General features: G+C 49.7%; 1 protein-coding gene across 2 annotated transcripts in view; it reads right to left on the minus strand.

The window, feature by feature from the left end:
* Positions 1-21,160, minus strand: part of C2CD2L (C2CD2 like) — a 98,254-nt gene that overhangs the window by 27,027 nt on the left and 50,067 nt on the right. For both annotated transcript variants that reach the window (XM_078870080.1, XM_078870079.1), the window contains 4 exons: positions 17,764-17,862; positions 4,744-4,863; positions 2,649-2,759; positions 1,869-1,982 (listed from right to left, as the gene is read on the minus strand). In XM_078870080.1, the coding sequence (XP_078726206.1) occupies positions 1,869-1,982; positions 2,649-2,759; positions 4,744-4,863; positions 17,764-17,862 (444 nt within the window). The remainder of the gene's footprint in view (positions 1-1,868; positions 1,983-2,648; positions 2,760-4,743; positions 4,864-17,763; positions 17,863-21,160) is intronic.

The following is a 21,160-nucleotide window of genomic DNA, read 5'->3' on the forward strand; positions in this document are numbered from 1 at the left end:
AACACCAATTTGATCGACGAGTTAGTTACGCTCTTCGCAGGGCGTACAATGAGCGTGCCCCTAACATGGATTAAGATGTCAATTGAAGTGAACTTCAGAAGAAGTCCTGTGCTGTAATCTTCCAGGGAAATCGGCCGAAACACGGCAGTGCACTGCTTTCTCCTGGAGTTCCAAATGGAAAGGGGCGTTTGTCTCATCGCTGCTTCGATGTCATTTCTGGAAATCCCAAAAAAAACTACCTCCGAAACAATTCACTAACTTGACGTCACGTCTGAGCTTTTCCCGCCAAAAGTGGTGTCACGTGACATTTGGTGACGCCACTTTTAAGAACAGCTAAGGCGCGTTATATCATTACCAAAACGTGAATAAGCACTGACAGGTCCGTAAAAAACAAAACGAAATCCAATTTGATTTTTTTTAATTTAAATTCGAAACTCATCCCGGGAGTGGCACACTGCAACACAGAACGTGGAGGTCGGGGGTGCAGACTTTTTGTAAGAGCTGCAGCTTTTAGCTTATGGAAGGAAATTATGACGATGATGATGATGTCCGGTAGCATCAGCAACATTGGCCCGGGGCGAGAACTTGACCTCTAAAATACTCTCCGCGTGACGGACAACCCCGTGCCCCTCATTGATTTCAACGGTCGGCGCGGTTCATAAACGGACTTCGGGGACGACGGCTTGAGTGCTATTGGCAGGTTCCTACACCGAGGCTCAGCCGGGCACTAATGCTGGTTAATGGAAGCGAGAGGGGGGGGGGGAAGGGGGGAAACAGCGTTTCTCAGAAGACAGCCCGGCCGAGTGGAAGCGGTCGCGGATCAATGGGTTGCGAGTACGCCGCGCGAGTACGTACAGACTCACGCGGGGACACGTCGCCAACAGTGTTCCCACTCACACACCCACGCGCATGTGTGTGTGAGTGTGCGTGTGTGAGTGTGCGTGTGTGAGTGTGCGTGTGTGAGTGTGCGTGTGCGAGTGTGCGTGTGCGAGTGTGCGTGTGCGAGTGTGCGTGTGCGAGTGTGCGTGTGCGAGTGTGCGTGTGTGAGTGTGCGTGTGTGAGTGTGCGTGTGTGAGTGTGCGTGTGTGAGTGTGCGTGTGTGAGTGTGCGTGTGTGAGTGTGCGTGTGTGTGCCCACGCGGGTCCCACTCCTTGCCAGGTATTGGGCAGCTTTGCTTCATCTCGCAAATTACCGCGTCGCCACCGCGCGGTAGCCGTGGTGCATGCACGCTCCGTGCGATGGCTTGCGGGTCGCGGGTTTTGCACCAGAAGGACGTGGTTTTTGTCCAAGCTATTCCATTTAAGAATTTGCACATTGTACTTGTAATTTGGTGCGTGGGTTTTTCCCCACTTGACGGCCGTTAGACAAAGACCTCCCCACGTCGTCTTGTTGGACCATACTCCACCGTGCTGGTCAGTGCGAGGAACCGTTCAAATATCACTCTCCACTGGTGTTACCCGTGGGCCTGGCATCAAACTCAAAACATGTAGTTTGAATCGATTCGCCGGGTTCACAGTACAGTGCGCTACCCGCCGCGCCAAAGCTCCGCCAAGCGTTTTATTATCATTCCACAATCCAGCAGCAATACGGATTACTCGGATCGCTTTCAACGACGACCGATCCATGAGCACCCGGTGCAACGGACCCTTATCTCTGGCAGAAATCAAACTCAAATATGCGGGTCCACAATGCAGTGCGCGTTAACCCATCGGCGCCTTTCAACCCGACTACTTTAGGTTCGATTTCTGGCACCGCGCAGGGTGCGGGTTTGCCGCCCGCACGCTGCGTTCAACCACCGCACTACGTCGCCCATCGGACGAGTAATTGACGCAATAGTCACTCAAGCGGGACGAGAAGCGTCTACCCACTTGTGCGGCACGGTAGGGGCTGAGCGTGAGCAGCACGGCCGGCTGGGCGCCCAGGATGGCGTCTTTCACCAGCTGAGTCACTGTGGGCACATCCACACTGCCACCCGCTGCTCCCTGCACACACACACACAAGACAAAGATCCCCCGTATAGCCTTTAAAAGAACGTGGGGGCAAGTGCTGTTACAGAGCGACTATGAAGGGCGGCAGGGCACACGAGGGGGTGGGTGGCCAGCACCATACCCGGCCGCATTTGTCTCCCCAGTGGCGATGTTTACACACAACACCAGGCACTCGTTTGAGGCCGAGTCGACCTAAGGGAGGCCCAGGACCGGTGCAGATAATCGTCACCGGTGCTGGACATGAGCGGAAATCGAACTCGCGTCGCCGGGTTCGCAGCGCGCTAACCGCTACACCGCCGCTCCTCCCGTACACAGTCGCACAGAGCCTAACGTTACGAAAGATAAAGGTACAGCCCTGCAATTACTTGCTCATGCCACGGGCTGGCAGAAAGGACCTCCATGAAAGAGACCTCCATGAAAGGGACCTCCATGAAAGGGACCTCCATGAAAGGGACCTCTAGAGAGCCGCTGCAGAGAGTACTTGGCCTACACTTCCATCCAGCTGTCTTGGATGAGGTGGGAGTACACACACTTCACTCCACTGCACGCCATCTGCTGATCGACTAACCGCAATGTGCCCACTAATATTGCTGAGTGACACCTAAAGGCATCGTCGTGGATGATGACACCGAGAGGCGTGGATGCACTTGGGTTTCGTACCTCCCGCTGCCCTCTGGGAACGAGGGTGAGGCTGAGGCCCTGGGGCTTCGTCGTGGGTTTCCAGGTGAGCAGCGCCTGTCCCGGACTCACCTCCTCCACCTGCAGCACCAGCTGTGAGCGTGCGGGAAGAAAAGATAGCGCCGTTCGCAAGCGATTCGCCAGGGAGCGCCTGACGTCAGCGCGTAAAGATCCGCTCGCTCTTGTGACCGGCTGTGCTCCCGAATGCCAGCTTCAAAGCACACTTTAGTAATGCTCCAGAATAAATGCCATCAGGTATAATTATGACTTGCTAAGCTAATGCCAAAAAACAATGGCATCCACACCCATTAAACAATTATTGGGGATATTTGTACGCATCGTAAAGGTGTGCCGGCGTATGAGCAAACCGCCCGGAATGAGCCCAATCTTGTCAGATCTTGCAAGCTCAGGAGGAGTTGAGCCTGGATCGCGCTTAGATAAGCAGCTACCACACACGCCCGCCTGACACAGGCGCTTGCGGGGCTGTGATATCGCTGTGGACAGATCGTTGTGCTGTACTTCTACGCTCCCACATCTGTGCCTTCACCAGCCCTCACTGACCAGCCTGCGCAAGTGCGGTCAAATAAAGCGCCCAAACCCACACGGAGTCAGGTGGTCCTCATCCAGCAGTGGATCCACCTTTGGGCCGTAGGGGCACCGTGGTGGCGAGATGTTAACTACCTCGCTTGGTATACAGGAGGTCCTGGGTTCGATCCCTACCCTGACGCTTGTGCATTTGGAGTCTGTATGTTCTCCCCGTTGTCGTGTGGATTTTTTTTATCCGGGTCCTCCGGTTTTCCCCTCATTTCGAAACACGCCTTTGGAGTATTTGGCCGCTATAAATGTCCACATGATGAGCCACTTCGTTTGAGCCATCACTTGTGACCAGAGCTTTACCTTGTAAAATAAAATAAAACTGTGCTTAAGTCTCGATTTGAAGTTTTCGTGACTGCAGGGATCCATACTCTTTGGTTCTTTCGGTAAAGTTAAGTAGATATAAAATGTATTTATTTTATTTTATACCTACGTGACTTTACCGAAAGAACCAAAGAGTATGAATGTGCTTAAGGTTGAGCAGAGGTGAGACGTGCATGAGGTTGGCTTCACCCCGGTGCACAACCCACAGACCGGCATAGGGTCACCCATCGAGGCAGGCGCCGCACTCATCACGGCCGGGTGTGCTTATCGGTCACATCTCCGAGCCATTCCCGATCATTATCTCGGACAAAGCGCTGCAGAGGCAGGCCTGCACGCCAGCTGTGGGAACACCTCGCAGCCTGCTCAGCTGAAAACTAAACATATTTTATTTTACCGGGTAAAGCTCGCCGAGCTACATGGCTACCTGGCCACAAATGATAGCTCAACCAAGTGGCTTACCATGTGCAAATTTATAGCAGCCAAACACTCGAAAAGTCTAAGTGTGGAGGAAATAAACAGAGGACCCGGAGAAAATTCCACATGACCACGGGGAAAGAGACATGCAAATTCCAAATATACAGGCATCAGGGTCAGGATCGAACCCACAACCTCCTGTATACCAGGTAAGGTCGTTAACATCTCACCACTGCGGCGCACTTCATACATTCTCCATTGAGGATATTCAGACGGGCGCCAAATCGGCCGCGGGGAATTAGCAGGGGCTCCCGCTCCGCCGAGGGACATTTATTTTACGCTCTACTCTCATCTAACTGGGAGGTTTCAATAGGTGGCAAATGGCGCTCGCATTTTACCCCCATCGCACGCAACGTGCAAGGCACCTCGCTGAATCACGTCCATTGCTGCAAACACGCAAAAGAGGCAGCAAGTACGCGCACGCACCATGGCGCCTTTTATCAATCCACTGCTGGATGAGGGCCAAATCATACTTCACCACGCTGATCAGTGCGGGTTGAAGGTGGGTGGCATAGATGTGGGAGCATAGAAAGCAGAGTACAACAATGGACTTGGCTGCACTGCCGCCTCCGTAGGGTGGTTCAGATGTCTTGTGACCTCCAATTAGTTGACCCCTAATATTTTAGTTCGCCTTTGCATTTTCATTTCTGTTTTTCATCAACCTCACCTGGACACCGAGTCTCACCTGGACGCTGAGCGGAGCGAGGCGCGCCATGAACGACCGCAGAGCCACGGGGGCTGGCGGGTGCTGAGAGACGCTCACTCCGAACGACACGCTCTCCGCCTCCACGTCGCACACCAGCGCCTGCGGAGGGCGCAGAGGGCGGGCCGGCGTCACGGGCCGTAACTCGCTCCCGAGACCAGTTCGTAAGTCGAACGGTTCGTAAGTCGGAACACAATAATGTACCGCGTTTAAATGCCCGCACGGTCGGTGTTATGAAATGTGCAAGTTCGAGTTTAAAATCATGGAAGCTGGTTCTTAAGTGTGGGTGTTCATAAGTGCGGGTGTTAGTAAGTGTGGTGTTAGTGGGGTAGGGTTACGACACATTAATAAACAACGCGATCTAACCCAAAAACGTATATTATGAGTAATATTGGTCGCGAAAGCCTACAACGTGTTAAACGTATTTTTACGAAGCTGCAAATTTAAAGGAAACGCTCAAACGAAAAACAAACAGCTCTTCTCTCTTGCAGATGATAGTGGACAAACATAGACTGTCTTTGCCGGGGCAGTTACAACTTTTTAGTTTTACGTGTGTAAATACAAGGTCAATGTTACCGACGGAGTTGGCAGTGATTTAAAAGTCAATTTTTTTCATCACGATCGAAACTGCAAACGCATATTGCGAACGGTATCAACTTGTAACACGCCGCACATCAGTCGCTCGCTCTCGAAGAGAGAGAACGACTTGTGGGCACAGAGAAACCACAAGCAGGCGGAAAGGCAGCAGTGAGCCAGTGCCAAGTCCCCCCTCCCAAGCTCTGCAGTCCTCTATATATCAAGGTGTCAACGGTCAATTAATGAGTGTTATCATTAGACAACACGGGACACTCGCAGCTGCGGTATGCATCTACGATATATCTCTAACTTGCTTTCTGGGACCGCATCTTGAAGTGATTGCTTGAACCTGTAAGCGCAATGCAATGGTACAATGCTATCAAACACGCTACAGAGTGCCGGTGCATAACCCCCTGCAAGTAGCCCAGTGTGATATTCTCTCTAACTCAGGAGGGGGGGGGGCGGGGTGCTACCATTTGTGAATTTCCTAGCCTAAGGGGAGCGATGAATGCATGAATAATGCATTCTAACGTTACGCCTCCAGCGACCACACCAAGATTACATGGAACAAAATTTAAAGCGCAAATAATTTCTACTTTGAAATTCGATCAAAACAGCTTTTTAGACCAAAGCACCTCTGCTTACGAGGAATCGTAAAAAATTACATGTAGACATAAGCCTTGCAGGTGTGCATAAACACTCCCAAAAACGAGGCTCCATAACGCTTTGCAAAATACAACCGCTCTATAACTACCAGATCCTAAAGTGTAATTGCAGGGGGGGGGGGGAATTTTACAACCCTTAGTTCACCTCGGCTAATTGGATATAATGCACTTCACGGACATTACAGTGCTCTTAGCTCTCTTGCCAGATGGCGAGCGCTGCAGGGGAGGCGGTGCGAGAGCCGCCTGCATTCCGCTTCACCCCGCTCGTCCGCATGGAACGGCCCGAGGCGAAGGGTCAGGCTGCCGAGAGGGGGCCCGAGAGTGGAACGTGCCACTGATATGCAGGGGGGGAATCCCAATGGAACTGGCTGCATGCAAAACGCTGGAGCCTCTAAATAACCTTGTTGTGTGCAAAACGGCCAAGCGGTAGGCTTCACTGCGCTGCACACGTACGTTCGGTGACGAACATGCAGGTGACGGAGGACGACTGCCCTTGTGCGCGTGAAATGATGTTCGATGCACAAATCGGCTCCGCGTCCCCGGAGTATAAGGAAGGAGGTTAACGTTCTTGGTTCTTTCGGTAAAGTCACATTCAGACTCTGTCTTCTCGACAGACCTGTTCTCCACCTGAGGACGGCTGCTTGCGTTGTGGCCGAAACGTCGTGAGAATTATTTTATTATGTTTAATTTTTATTATTTTATTATTTCCATTCTACGTGACTTTACCGAAAGAACCAAGAAGATGAATCCCTGCAGTCACGAAAGGTTTAAATCGAAATTTGAGGTTAACGTTAACGCAGCGTGCGATCCGTATGGAAGATTTCCCAATGACCAAGTCGCACGGAAAGCTTCCGATTCTCATCAAATCTGAGCGTGATCGGTACATGATCCCCAGGGCTTGCCGGGCGTTGTAGGAGGTGGGCTACGGGGTGCCCAGGAGATCACGGCGCTGAGCATCATCCCATGGTACGCACAGTGGGGTTTCAGTCTTCCTCCCACGTTCTAAACGCTAATTTAAGGACATTTCTCCCCAAGTGTTTTTGGATTGTCCCGCGCGTTGTTCGGCACGAATTAAACGCAGTGGGTTTATTTCGGCATTTTTTTGCAACCGCGTTTAGACCATCGACAAGCTACACACGGCAGCCAAGTTCAACTGATCAGTTGGGCGTCTTGATTCGAACGACCTCCCGTGTGCCTGCCAAGGAGCACCAACGATGGTAGTAGTTTCACACTACGGGGCCCAACAGCTGCCGATTGCAATTCCTAATCGAGTGATTTGCGAGAAAAAAAATTCAAATTTGGCCCACGACGCCGGCACGCAATGGCCTACTCGTTTCAAACGACGTCAGATATTTTAGCGTCCACTGTGAACCAGGCGGTTGGGGTAGCATTCATCCTCAACACACCGATGTTTGTTGATCTTTCTGCCGTGTAAAGTGGTCGCTGCTGGGTAATATATATGTGGAGTGACGGAAGCCTGCGCATTTCAGAGAGGGAGGCGGCATCTGTATCTCACTTTGCAAGCGCGGTAATTGACAAGCGCACGAGTAGGAGGGTACAGCAAGGAAAGGGGCCAAGCGCAACCGGCCCTGACGGCGTCTAAACATCGCACCTCCAGGCTTTGACATTTCTCTTCCACCAACCACACGACAACATCAACAGGCCGCTGAGCACATCTGCTTCATGAATAAAAAAAATTAAAGATACAAGACACGGTCGGACGATTGCGGCCATACAACCAAAACTATGGATCGTATAAGTAAACCACTGCAGCCTGCGCTAACCACAAGCATCAATATTCTATTTGCCAGGGTCAGTGTCTCCACAATACCTCAACAGAATCGCCCCTAAACGGGCACACGAGCGCAGACAACACAGTCAGTCACAGTCACACTCGATACAGAGGCCCGCGGACACTCACTTTGTCTTTCTAGACGAGTGTTTACCAGCGGCTAGCGAACACACCGGCCCTTTTCACGTACGGAGAACTTTTGACGCACCATACGTAGCCAACCGTGCTAATCGAAGGTGCATTCCAGTTCAGAGTTATGAGCAGCCGTCGTTGCAAAATTGTACTTGAGTAAGTGTAAAGCATTGAATAATATGCAGTTTATTAACTTTAAAATGTGCAGGATTTGCTATTTATTTATTTTCCCGCTGGTGGGGCCTGGCGCCGCAGGCCCTGAATGACCGGGCCACCACTGGTTCCAGCACAAGGCCACTTGGATTATACCCATTTTGCGAATAGTTTTCTTCTTCCCCTCTCCTCCGGAGCACTCTCTCTCATTTTGGTATCTCTCGCTCTCAGGTCGCCCCTTGCGGAGGAAAGTAATTGAAAAGCCAAAATGTATTAAGGCAGTCCTTTCGATCTGTCTTGATATCGGCTTGGGTTCACTGAAAGTAAAATGAAATAAGTAAAAAAAATAAGAGGCGATAACAGTAACAGACAAATTACTTTCATCCCAGCCTAGCTGGCAGTCCTCGCTTGATAAAATCCGCGTCAGTGTTTCAGTATCCAGGGAAGACCACCATTCTCGCTGCGCACCAGGACAGTATCGCTCTCACAATGTTTGATTTTTAAAGTGTCGTAAAATAATACTTAAATAATTTCCGATATTGCTGCGTAGGCACGAAATAACTAATCGATTTAATTGGATGTTTACGTTCGCAGGGGAGCTGCCACAGTGGTGCACTGCAGAGGTCGCAAACGGGTTTTGATTCCTTACCCGTACCCGGCCACACCAGGGTCGCAAAGGGGTACCCGTACCCTACCCGTACCCGGCTGGGTACGGGTAGGGTACGGGTATCGGGTACCCGATTGCGACCTCTGGGATGAAGCCATGTTGCAGGCGCGGGTGGGTTGATTCTCGGAACTTGAATTGTGAGAAGAGACAAGACGTTGGGAAATGAGTGACAAACAGTTACTCACCAGTGACTCACGGTCTACCCGTACCCGTACCCGGCCGCACCAGGGTCGCAAACGGGTACCCGTACCCGGCCGGGTACGGGTAGTCGGGTATCGGGTACCCGGTTGCGACCTCTGGCGCACTGGACTTGCAATCGAGAGGTCCCCGGCTTGATTCCACCTTCCGGCGCGACAGTCGTAAGCATTTGTTGTTGAACTTCTTCCACACCGTACGTAGCCAAGCGCGTGAACCGGAGGTGCGAAATCGGTGGTGCGAGTTTCTCAATCGCTCCCCTGCCAACTCTGGTCACCAAGCCGTATAGAATGGGTTCACACCGCAGGCGAGACTATCGGGAGGCCGCGTGGTGGTGGGGTCAAGGGTGGGTACACGGCCACCTTTTCCAACACGCCTGGCCAACGTGGAAGGGGAGGCCAATTACCCTCTAACATTTGACCGTGTGGAGGCCCTCCGCCAGCACCGAGAAAGAAACTGCAGGGCCGCACCTTTAGCTTTACTTTGTTTTATTCTGCTCACGACGTGCGCATACGATCGTGAGTGTAATGAGAGATTCATTTATATTTACGCAAAGTATATTTACATTATTCATGTCGGCAAGTGGAAAGATGCAAATGTGCATTTTACATTTAGGCAAAAATTGAGACAGCACAGGCAGAATATAGGAGGCAGACCATTCAAACGATACAAAAAAAAACAATAATTGTTATTCAAATCGACTCGTTACCCCGAATAGAATCAATTCATCGCGTCATGCAGGGAGGAAATGATGAGTCGTTAGATTAATTGTGTTAGAAAAATATATAAACAACAAAAACCTTTCCTCAAACGCCAACGAAAAGTACTAGATTGTCCAAACAAACCCGTGGTGTATTTAATTACCGACAAATAAAAGGGCATTCAATTCAGCACGGATTGCACTGTTAATCTACGCTACGATCATTTCTATTCAACCTTCTCTTCGCCACAGAAATCCAAACAATCAGAAGATGCTACATTGTGCACAAACAAAAGGCGGATTCATTTATACGATCATTCGCTGGGGTATCAGCTAACCTTGCTTGCCTTTCACAACACCCCCGAATGCCTCCAGACGAACATGATTTGCCAAATGTCGGACAGATGGCACGATGTCAATAATAATAATCTCTGGGTTTTACGTATGTATGTTGAACTTCTTTCGCACAGCACGCAGCCACCCATGCTAATCGTATGGCCGCAATTGTGCATCCTGCGAACCTGCTCATGAAAATCCCACTCGGAACAGCGTCACACAAATAGAGTATCAAGTATGGTGCGAGAAAAGTTCAGCAAACATACGTGCATAGAGGACGTGTAATTCGTGTGTCCGTGTGCAGGTGCTGGGATGGATTGTTACATGGCAGGATTGTGCTGGATTAGGGAGTGGATTGATCGTGGCTGACGACGATGTTGACGACGATGTACGTACGTACGCAGTGAGTCACGTGACGGTACAAGACTACGATTCAGTGACTTGGAAGCAGAGTTGACGGCTCACGCTGAGACGGAGGTTGCATGAGACATCCAGATGTAGGAGAACAAGGTGCCTGTGCAAGGCAGCACACCCAAGTAGATTTGTGCCCATCTGTTTGGCGATTAAGCATTATCCTCTTATACCCGTGGGGTTTTGGCCGAGCACCCTGGGGTTTTTTTTTTCCCACGGGAAATAACAATTCTAGATTTGAAGCTTTCGTGACTGCAAGGATTCATACTCGTAGGTTTTTTCGGTAAAGTCACGTAGGTAAAAATAAAAGAAAATAATAAATCACGACATTTCGGAGGCAACACAAGTCTCCGTCTTCAGGTGGGAGCGTCACAGCTTGTACGTATGTACGTTGTAAATTTAGCTGTGACGGTCCCACCTGAAGACTGAGACTTGTGTTGCCTCCGAAACGTCGTGATTTGTTATTATTTTATTATTATTATTTTTTTACCTACGTGACTTTACCGAAAACACCTAAGAGTGGGAAATAACAACCCTCGCGAACAAATTAATGACCAAAAATCCACTCTTGAGACCCATCGAAATTGTCCTCTCGGGTCAAACTAATGATCATTTAATATTACTATTACCATTTCGCTTGATTACCCAGGAAAACCCCAGCAAGTCTTAGGACTTTTTCTCAGAAGGGTCCTGCCAAGTTTTCGCAGTAACTACTACGACTGAACTATTTTATTTTTACCAGGTAACGCCCACAGAGCTATTGGTCCTTTTACACAGGCGACCTGGCCACACGTAATATAGCTCATCGATTCTGATTCCTATCGGCTAACATCATCATCGCTTGTGGGAATTTATAGCAGTGGCCAAATATAATCTCAGCGCAAGTTGATTCTGAATGCGGAGGGGAAAAAAGCAGGAGCCGGAGAAAAATCCACGCGGCCACGGGGAGAGAGAAGACACAAACTCGAAATATAGAGGCTTCAGGGTCGGGATGGAATCCCAGCCGTCCTCCATGCCAGGTGAGTGAGATAACGCAGCATCCCAAGTGGGTAATCTTTCAGAATTGGGATGTGTGGTCAATACCGTTACTCCTCCCAAATGCCCAAATCGCCCTGAAAGTATACAATCTCATCAGATCTCAAAAGATAAGCTGGGTTAAGCTTGGGCAATAATTGGATGGGTGACCACCAGGGGCTGCCAGGTGTTGGGCTGTGTGGTGGCCGGGATGTGGCGGTGCTGGGTAACACCCCTCGTCGTTCGTGTGGGAGTCAAGGTGTCACACTCTGGGGCTTGCCAGAAGGCGGTAACAGCAAAGATGTCAACTGTCCCTCCTGTATGGAATAGAGTGTTCCCCCCTCGCACGGACGGGTTATCTCCAGGTGCTCCGGTTTCCTTCCACATGTATAAATGCTCATTAATTGGTTGAAATCATCCCGACATACATGCGCCCCTGCGTGTTGCGGATTGTGCAGCTTTGTGCGACACGGTTTGCATAAATGGCACTCTATAAAAACGCGAATTCGTCCAGTTATCTCCCATGAGCTCATGCAAATAAAAGTCTTGAAACTCAGCGAGACGTTCCTCGGTAAATATAATAAATGTATCATCATCATCGGCCATGATCAATCCACCGCTGGATGAAGGCCTCCACCATCTCCCATATTCCTGACATGTATCACTCCACCTGAGCACTTGCACACATTCTCATATCGGTCAATCGATCATCCGATCAACCCATCGAAATACGGACCACGTGCGTTGCTGCAAAGGCGTTGACACTGAGGTTCAGCGCCAGTGGTGCGCGAGCTCCCTTTTAAGTGCTGCCGCTGCCGCCGCCACCACCGCCGCGCGAGGTCGATCGTCCCCGCTAATTGCTGCTGAGTCAATCGCTTTACTGCAGGCCGCCCCCGCCCCAGCAAATCGCGCCGCACAACGCTTGACGTCAGCGCTTACGAACGGCGAGCTCAGCAATGTTGTTTTTTTCTCTCTCTCTCGAGAGCGCCCACATGCGTTACACGCACCGGCCATGCCGTGCCGTAGGGAGCGGGGGGGGGGGGGGTACGAGATGAAGGCTATTTTTCAAATGAATATCATAAACGTGGCGATATGTTTTACGTTACTAGAATCACAGTGCATACACCCATATCGATCCACTGCTGGATGAAGGCCTGGTGCCCGCCCACGCCCCCCACCTCCCCCCAACACGCCGTGTAAGTGACGCAGGTCGTTTGGTCGCACTTAGCGATGCTGCATCAGTGCGAGTTGCTGAAGGGGTGAGTGGGCCCAGGACCAGATCATGAGATCAGAAATCACTCACCACGGAAATTAGCCGTGGCCTGGTATCGAACTCGGAAAGTCGAGAGTTCATAGTGCCGCGCCGTGCTAACCACTGTGCCACCACTCCACCCCCGTATTTATGTTACTATGCATTGTCAAAATACAAGTCGAGGTACCAAAAATAGATGTTTACTCGATTACCTCCAATAAAGAAATCGCAACAAAAAACTCATTTGGGACACATAAATTGGGTCCTTTCTCTCCCTCCCAATCCGTCCCTCGCTGTCCATCGTGTGGACTTCCGCGTTCTGAGACGTTTGTTACGCTTTCGGCGCGTTACAAATGTAAGTTGTTGTTTTCTGCTGTGGTTGTATAAGTGTCAACTCGGCAATATTGAAAAGTATATTTATACAATGTATATCATGACACAATTTCAACCGTGAACACCAACACGACGCGCACAGGCTTTTGTCTGCTGTGCATTGCTGCTACTTGACATCTATGAAAGAGCTTCATAGCTCATCGGATTCAGATTCTCCTCCGACCCTCACGTCGTCGCCATTGTGTGTGGACAAGATACCACTGCAACAACGATGGTTCATTTTAGTTTCACTCCGTCTAGAGTACTCCCCCCTCCACCCCCCCCCCCCCCACCACAACCATTTGATCATTGTAGTTCACTGAACTCGTGAACTTTAACGAAAAACCTCAACCTGCTTCCCTGATGCGAAAACCATCATAGCGCGAACTCCGTTGATCCTCGCAACAAAGACGGTCACCGCATCATGCGCCGCTTTCGAATGCGCTTCTGCGGCTGTCTGGAAGGCTATTCCTTCCGATATTAGGAAGCCACTGGAGCTATGCACATTCAAATCATCTCGATTGAGCTACTTTTTGCGTTCAGTTTGTTGTTTTTCCCCCCGCACCTCCCACTTAGCACAGACGGCTACGTAAGGTGCGAAAGAAGTTGAACATACATAGGTGGGCGCCATCACCATTTTTTTTCATTCAAGAACCCAGAATTTAAAGTGGATTCCAAAGAGGGAGGGGGGGGGGGAGAAGCAGCAGGTAACGTGTACCAAACCCAGAGCAAGACACCCTCAAATTGAGGGACCATCCGGGGTCGTCTGGGCTCACCGTCCTACCGCGGTCGGGCTAACGACCGGGAACCACCACCATTTCTATCAACGCGGGTGGCACGCGTGTATATATTGAACTTCTTTCGCATCAGCCAACCATGCTAAATCGAAGGTGCGTGGCAAGGGCAACAAAGGACAACAAACTAAAAGCCCATCATTTATAACAAACACTTCTGCAAGCCTTGGCGGTTCCAGTCCGCGCGGCGTATCTACAAAGAACACCTGTGCTTTTGTTTTTTTATATGGAAACTTCAAAATAAATATAGATGAACCGTAAACCACAATTTAATAACGGCAGGCCAGAATTTGTTTTTAGAGACAGAACAAACAATGCCGAGGCCTTTCTGGCTCGTATGTTTAGGAGATTTTCTTTTGGAAGGGCAAATCTAAAAGGCTGGGGATAAAGCGGCAAAATAAGCAACGTTGTTTTCTGACGTGCTTAAATCTGAGCGTCAATTATACAGCAGGAGATCCTGACCCTGGGAACCTTGCAGGAATAGCTGCCAGGAACCTGGACGCAGTCCTCGTATCCAATAAGCAAGTTGGGACTTAAATAAATCTACGAGCGCCGCAGATTAAATCACGCAGTTACTCTATTTGCTTTCGGTGTTTTCCAAGCCTGCCGGCATTTTTTGCTGTGGCTATGGGGGTCAGGGACCTGGAGAATCATATTCGGTGCCCGTGCATGTGCTAACCTGATGCTCACCACCGACACGGTATAAAGACAAAGATCCCGAGTATAGCCTTAACAGACTGTTGGGGGCAAGTGCTGTTAACAAGCATCTATTAAGGGAGTGGGTGACCAGCCACCACGCCCAGCCACGTTTGTCTCCTGGGTGCCAATCTTTACCCACCGCACCAGGCGGAGCCCAGGACGGGTTCAGATCATCATCACCGGTGTTAGTCACGAGCAGGAATCGAACTCGGGTCGCCAGGTTCGCAGTGCAGTGCGCAAACCGCGACAGGACCGCTCTCCCCATACATTGACGCCCACCTACACGGTATAGTCTCATCATCAGCATCATCGTTGTCGTCACCAGCCATGATCAATCCACTGTTTGGCTCGATGAGCACCACCTCAATGCTCACTTGAGAAAAATCATTAATCATTTAATTGTTTTGATGAATTAATCGTGGGTTTTTTGACAGGGGTAAGAAACATTCGGCCATCAGATGTTTTAGAAAAATAACCCAAGGAGGACCAGCAGCGTATACATCATAACATTGCAGACATGAAGCAGCGTCTGCTACACTGCAGACAACCAACACTATAAGTTTCTGAATGTTTCGTTAAGTTTCGTGCTGTTTTTGTGACTGTAACTTTCACGTGCACTGCATCGCTTGGTGACGGAGTTTCAATGGGCCCTCACTTGCCTTAGATAAAGTCGATGAAGGAATGAACGCATCTGAAGAGGGCACAGCTCTTCAACGGGAAACAACTGCGGAGAAGCTTTCCACACGCGCCCGTCTGTCTCACCGTCACGGTTTATGTCCCACGGTCACAACGCTCCGCTCTATTTATCCCGTCGTGGGAGAAAAGGCGGCGCTCGCTGCTGCGTTCCCTGCCATTCGACGTTATATAACGCGGGCGGTCTCTAATGCCCCCCCCCCCCGGCTCCTGCCTGCTCCCCATCAACCAACACCAAGCGGCCGTGCCAAACGGTGGCAACGGGCTTGCTGTGGCAATGAGGCGTTGGGCACGGGAGCCGGGGGATTTACAGGCACCGCGAGCGATGAAGGTAGACGAGAGACGGTGTGCTCGTGTCCACAGGCAAAATTGTCCTGGTCTCAAACCAGCGTGAGCCCTCTCTCACCTCGGTGGCTCACGCGCTGCCACCATGCAACCGTTCAGAGCTCTGGAGAACTTTCTACACGGACCGGAAGTGCATGTAATGTATGTAAGGGCAACCGTGTGCGACACCGGCGAGGCTTGTGCCTCACGCAAAAGAAGGGGCCCCTGGGGGTTTCATTCACAAATTGTGAACCGTTTCCGCAGAGACGTTTGTATGTTCACCCCGTGTTCTGCGTGGGTTTTCCTCTGGCTTCACTCCCATAGCTTAAAGAAAACAATCTGTAGCCGCTGTTTGGTAAAACAAGCCAGTGTTGAAAAATCACCTACAAATTACTCGATCGGGATTACACAGAGCAACACCGGACCCGATTGCGAAGACCAGACCCCTCACCTGCAAAAGAGGGTCGTGATACTCTGTGAGGCTTTCCTGGGTAACCAAGCATCACCGTCGTAGTATTAGTAATAATGTGATTGCTCTTCTTGGTTCTTTCGGTAAAGTCACGTAGAAGGGAGATAATAAAATAATAAAAATAAAACATGATAAAATAATTCTCACGACGTTTCGGCCACAACGCAAGCAGCCGTCCTCAGAATTATTTTATTATGTTTTATTTTTATTATTTTATTACTTCCCTTCTACGTGACTTTACCGAAAGAACCAAGAAGATGAATCCCTGCAGTCACGAAAGCTTTAAATCGAAAGTTGCTCAACTTTGCATATTTCAACAATAGTGGACATTATCTATTTATCTTACACATGGGGCGGCATGAATTTCAAAGAAGACCACAAATCCACCATTACATCACCCGCGTGCGTCTCGACTCATTCGTTTCGCGTGACATCAGCGGCATGGCTCGGCTTCTGCAGCGTAAAAAACAACCTGGCACCTCCTGAGCCACGCCGGGCTGGCTTGGTTGTAATTTTCTTTTGAAACATAAATACCTCCCGAAAGTTACTAGCCTCTGATTTTCTCAGGATAAACCCGACGACAATCTTAGCGCCAAACTCGGGAACGTGCAGCAACGCCGCTGTAAATGTTTCCCTTTTTCGCTGAGCAGAGAAAAACAAGGGGCCACTATGCTTAATGAACAAACCTGCCTCAATTCTGTTAAGTGTTCTCTGGTTCTACCTACAGTCAAATGTTGATAAATCACTGGTGGGTAGGGATAAGATCTTTATTTCCTGCACGGCAGGCTCCAAGTTATTAAGCTCAGGGCAAGCCAAGCTGATGCAGCCAACTTTCACTCGGAGCGGAAATGCATTTACAGATCTTTTGCCAAATTAAAATATTAACATAGTTGAAAAAATGCATCTAATCAGACGAGACACTGCCCACACATTTGCACGGGATTCACAGCCAGGGTGGAGTGTGGGTAGGTAGAGGGGAGGCATCAATGTCTGCGCGATGCACGAACCGAGCTCAACGCTGTGGGGATGTGGGTGACGTCATCGCGCAGCCGGCCAGGAAGCCAGCGAGCAAAACTTGTTTTACAGGGACTCCTCGACTTACGAACGAGTTAGGTTCCAGAGGTATGTTCTTAAGTCGATTTGTTCAACTTTACTCCTGTCAATTCCAAACATGTCGCCCGGCATTTACACGAAACAACAACACAACAACAGACAATGAAGGCGGCCCAGGCAGAAATTCTGGGAATGCTGGGTAATGACACCGAGCAAGCACCGCCATCTGTTGCGTGGTGGTTGAACTTTCGACTCTCGGTCCCAACAGGCAACTGGACATATGGACAGATTTTTTCGTATCTCTGAAAGTTTGAAAGTCGAATGTTCATAAGTAGAGGAGTCTCTGTATAATCGAGGTATTCCCTCACTTTATGCGGGTTCAGTTTGTGCGATTTTCGCATATATATACATGCGGCTAACCGATTTGTTCCCAAAATTCGCTCAATGCGTTTTGAATTAACTCGCTTTATATGCGGCTATGCGGTCGGACGTGGGACAACATTATTTGTGTGTACTGTGTGCGCTACTCGGCAGGAAGCTGTCTGTCTAGTGGGGTTTCACTTTGCGTGCCATTTTCTTGGGACGCATCTTCCGTGTAAAGCGAGGCGAACCTATATCGCATGAAGTCTGATGGGAAACATATTTTTTACGTAAATATAGAAATCACGTGCAAATATGATCACTTCTACTGTCTGCACAACGTACCATGTTACTGTCCGATTGGCTGTCCCCGTAGGTCACGTTGCTCAGCCGTAATGCATCGTGGGTCGGTCCATCCTCCTCGAAGGCGATCTGCAGCGAGCTCTGCAACAGAAGCGGTGTGAGGGGCGGCGTTAAAATCTCGTGGCATGGCAGGCGGTCATTAATATGCTCAACCCGACAGACCACAAAATCGAGAAGGCGCAATGGGCCCCGACTGAAACAGTAAACCCGTTGGTAATTTTTGCCGGCACATGGGACACGGAGGGAACAGCTTGCGCATTAGTGAGCATCGCAGGAAAAACAGCAGAGGTCTGAAAATGCTGTGCTGAAATGATGGCTCTCAGCGTTAAAGGACGTGTTTCATGTTGTGCTTGCAAACACATTTGCTTATTTTTGGTTTGAATCCACGGCAATATGGATGGCGGAGTGCAGGAGCAGTGGTTAGTGTACCGTGTTCTGCGAACCCAGCGATCAGAGTTTCATACCCGGCCAGGGCGAACGTCAGTGGCGAATTAAATGTGAAATGGTCCTGCCCCCTCCAACCCTCCCCCCTAGCAACCCCCCCCCCCCACCGTTCCCACCCCCACCCCCTGTGGTAAAATTTTGTTAGATAACACCGATGACTCAACTCACACGGGTTCGGGAAGCAGCAAAATAACACACTGCTGCAAATGATTACCTGTTTTCGTTATTCGCAGTAAGCATGAGAAACTCTTCCAAAGCATGGAATAAATAAATAAAAATGTAAATTTGCTACGTAGGAATGAATGGCTTAATTCATTTACATGTTCGTATCAGTCTAAAAATCAAACGGAAAATACAGCAACCTCACGATCGTTACCGAGTAAAAGGGGTGGGGGGGGGACAATGGCCCAGGCACATTGCTGGGAGCGAAGAACGATAGTTTGGCAAGTGTAGCGGCAGCTGAGAAACTGTTTTGTGACTGGTATACGAATGCGGGTGGGTCGCTGGAAAGCTTCTCACAGCTGGAGCATACAAATTGGACAGCACGGTGGCCAAGGGGGTAGATACACAGGCAGGAGACCAGCATTTAGAATCAACGTGCGTTTTAGAGTGCTTGGCTGATATAAATGTCCACATTAATAAGCCACTTCGTTGAGGCATTATTTGTGGCCATCTTTAATCAAATGATGGCATGCATTTAGCAACTGCCTCTCAAAGTCCAACGAATGCTAGAAAGCCTGGAACATTTGCTAAAAGCCATGATATCCATCTAAATATTGAACAGTGAACATCAGTGAATCTATACCTGCATGGAACACAACATCAAGCCGGGCCCACTCAGCAGAGTGATCAATCACGTTAAAAATCACGCGATTTAATCACTCGCTCTATCCACATCTGAGCGATACGTTTCAGAAGAATTAAATTGCACGGCGTATTCAGGGTTGCAATGACCGAATGCAGTTTGCAAATGTGTGCACGTGGTGAAATGCGTCGTCGTAAATCGCCGAGCAGATTTGATGCTTGAAAATCTAGTCCGTCTCTACTGTAAGCAAGCAACTGGTTGTGCAACTGCTCACAACAGGTTGCAGAGACATCCACACACAGGTGATTCAGTTGCATGCGGCCAACTTGCATACCTCACTGCATGGACCCAGCTTCAAGCCTCAACACCCTTCCCCAAGTGCTTTGCATTGCCTGCGGTGTCATTATTTTAGCCCAGAGACAACAAATACATGTCTCCAATGCAAGTTCTAAACTTGCTCAACACAGCTTTAACCCAGAACCAAAGTCAGTTCAGAATAAGACTACAAGGAGGTAAAGGCACAGCGCTGCAATTGCTTGCTCACACGCCACTGCTGACAGAAATGTCTCCTCTAGAGACGGCTAAACAGAGCCCCTCTAGAGCGGTGTTCTTCACCAACTTTCAGAGGGGTGGCCACTTTCGCCGATAAGACATCATCAGTGCGAGCGCCGCCACACCACTTGAAACCATTGGGGTTTGACAGCAGCACGATGATGCTGCGTGGTGCTCTCACTATTTGTGTATTGTCGGAGGCCGCACTAAAGGCCACCAGGGGCCGCCAGTGGCCCGCGGGCCTTGCAATGAAGAACGCTGCTCTAAGGGGTATAACACCTGCTCTTCCATGCTGCCCCAACATGATGGAGAGGTGGGTGTACCCATACTTTTACCCTCACCACACACGACCTGCAGATCGACATTGCTGAGTGGACAAAGGTGGGGGGGGGGTTTAAATAACTCACACCAACGTTTATTTTTGCATGTTGGAAACTGTAACAAAGTCTCTTTGAAAGGTACAGAGCAAATTAAAAATATAGCAATGTGGGAACTCAAGCCCCTTGGGTGAAGCTATCGACACGTAGCAAAGACAAAGGTCCCCCCCACCCATGTATAGCCTCAACAAACTTTCGGGTCAAGTTCTCTTAGCAAGTAGCCCCTAAAAAGGCCTGCATGACACACGAAGGGGGAGGTGGCCACCAGCACCATGCCTGTGGTCACATCTTCCCGCGCACGTGGTCAACATCCTCACGAAATACCTCGCACGTTTGGAGGAATTGAATACACCGCTATTCATAGCCTTGGACTGGATGTTCGACACAAGTGCGCTCTGCTGCGTTCAAGACGTGCAAAACACAATACCCACCAGCGTCAAGCGTGCACGCGGGGAGCTTGCGAGGATTATAATAATTAAGATAATTGCAGAGGGTCGTGTTCTTCCGTCTTGTAATTGTGCTGCGAGAAGAAGCGTGGTTGGATTACGGGAATCGTGCCCGTGGCCATTGCTGAACAGCAAACCGGCCACCAGGTAGGTGAAACCCAGTCACGAGGAACACAACAATTACGTTCATCCAGCAACATAACGCAAAAATATTAGCTCATGATAATAATAATAATATCACAAGTGGCGTCACGGCGCAGAAATCACATCTGTACTCGACGAGAAACACCCCCATATAACAGAGTAAGTGCAGGTCGGAAAACCCAAACACCACAATGCACAAGAAATGCACAATAAAAGAGGCAATTTTACCATATAAGACCACAATGCACTTGTTCTTGAACTGCTGGTGGTTTTTTCGCATATGCACAGTGGCCATGCGCGACTTTTACACGTTTTTACTTGTTGTTTGAAACTTACGGCACAGAAACTATAAAGGAAATTATTTCTTGTTTGTATTTATAATGGCCTGGAAGAGTCGTATCGCCCGCTTCAGATCGCGTTTCGCAAATCCGCACTCCGGGGACATTCGCAGGCACTCGTTCATATCGGAGCTGGACGGAAAGAAAGAATATCGATGGTGGAGCGGACGAAAAGATGTGACACGTGATCACGGAGTGTGGTGGCAGCCAGCGGGCAGCGGCGGGGGCTTGCCCTGCTTGGCTGCCCAAAGCCACTTGCCAGGCGGCCGCTCT

Source organism: Lampetra fluviatilis, chromosome 29 (assembly GCF_964198595.1).
Source record: "Lampetra fluviatilis chromosome 29, kcLamFluv1.1, whole genome shotgun sequence".
Taxonomy (NCBI): domain Eukaryota; kingdom Metazoa; phylum Chordata; class Hyperoartia; order Petromyzontiformes; family Petromyzontidae; genus Lampetra; species Lampetra fluviatilis.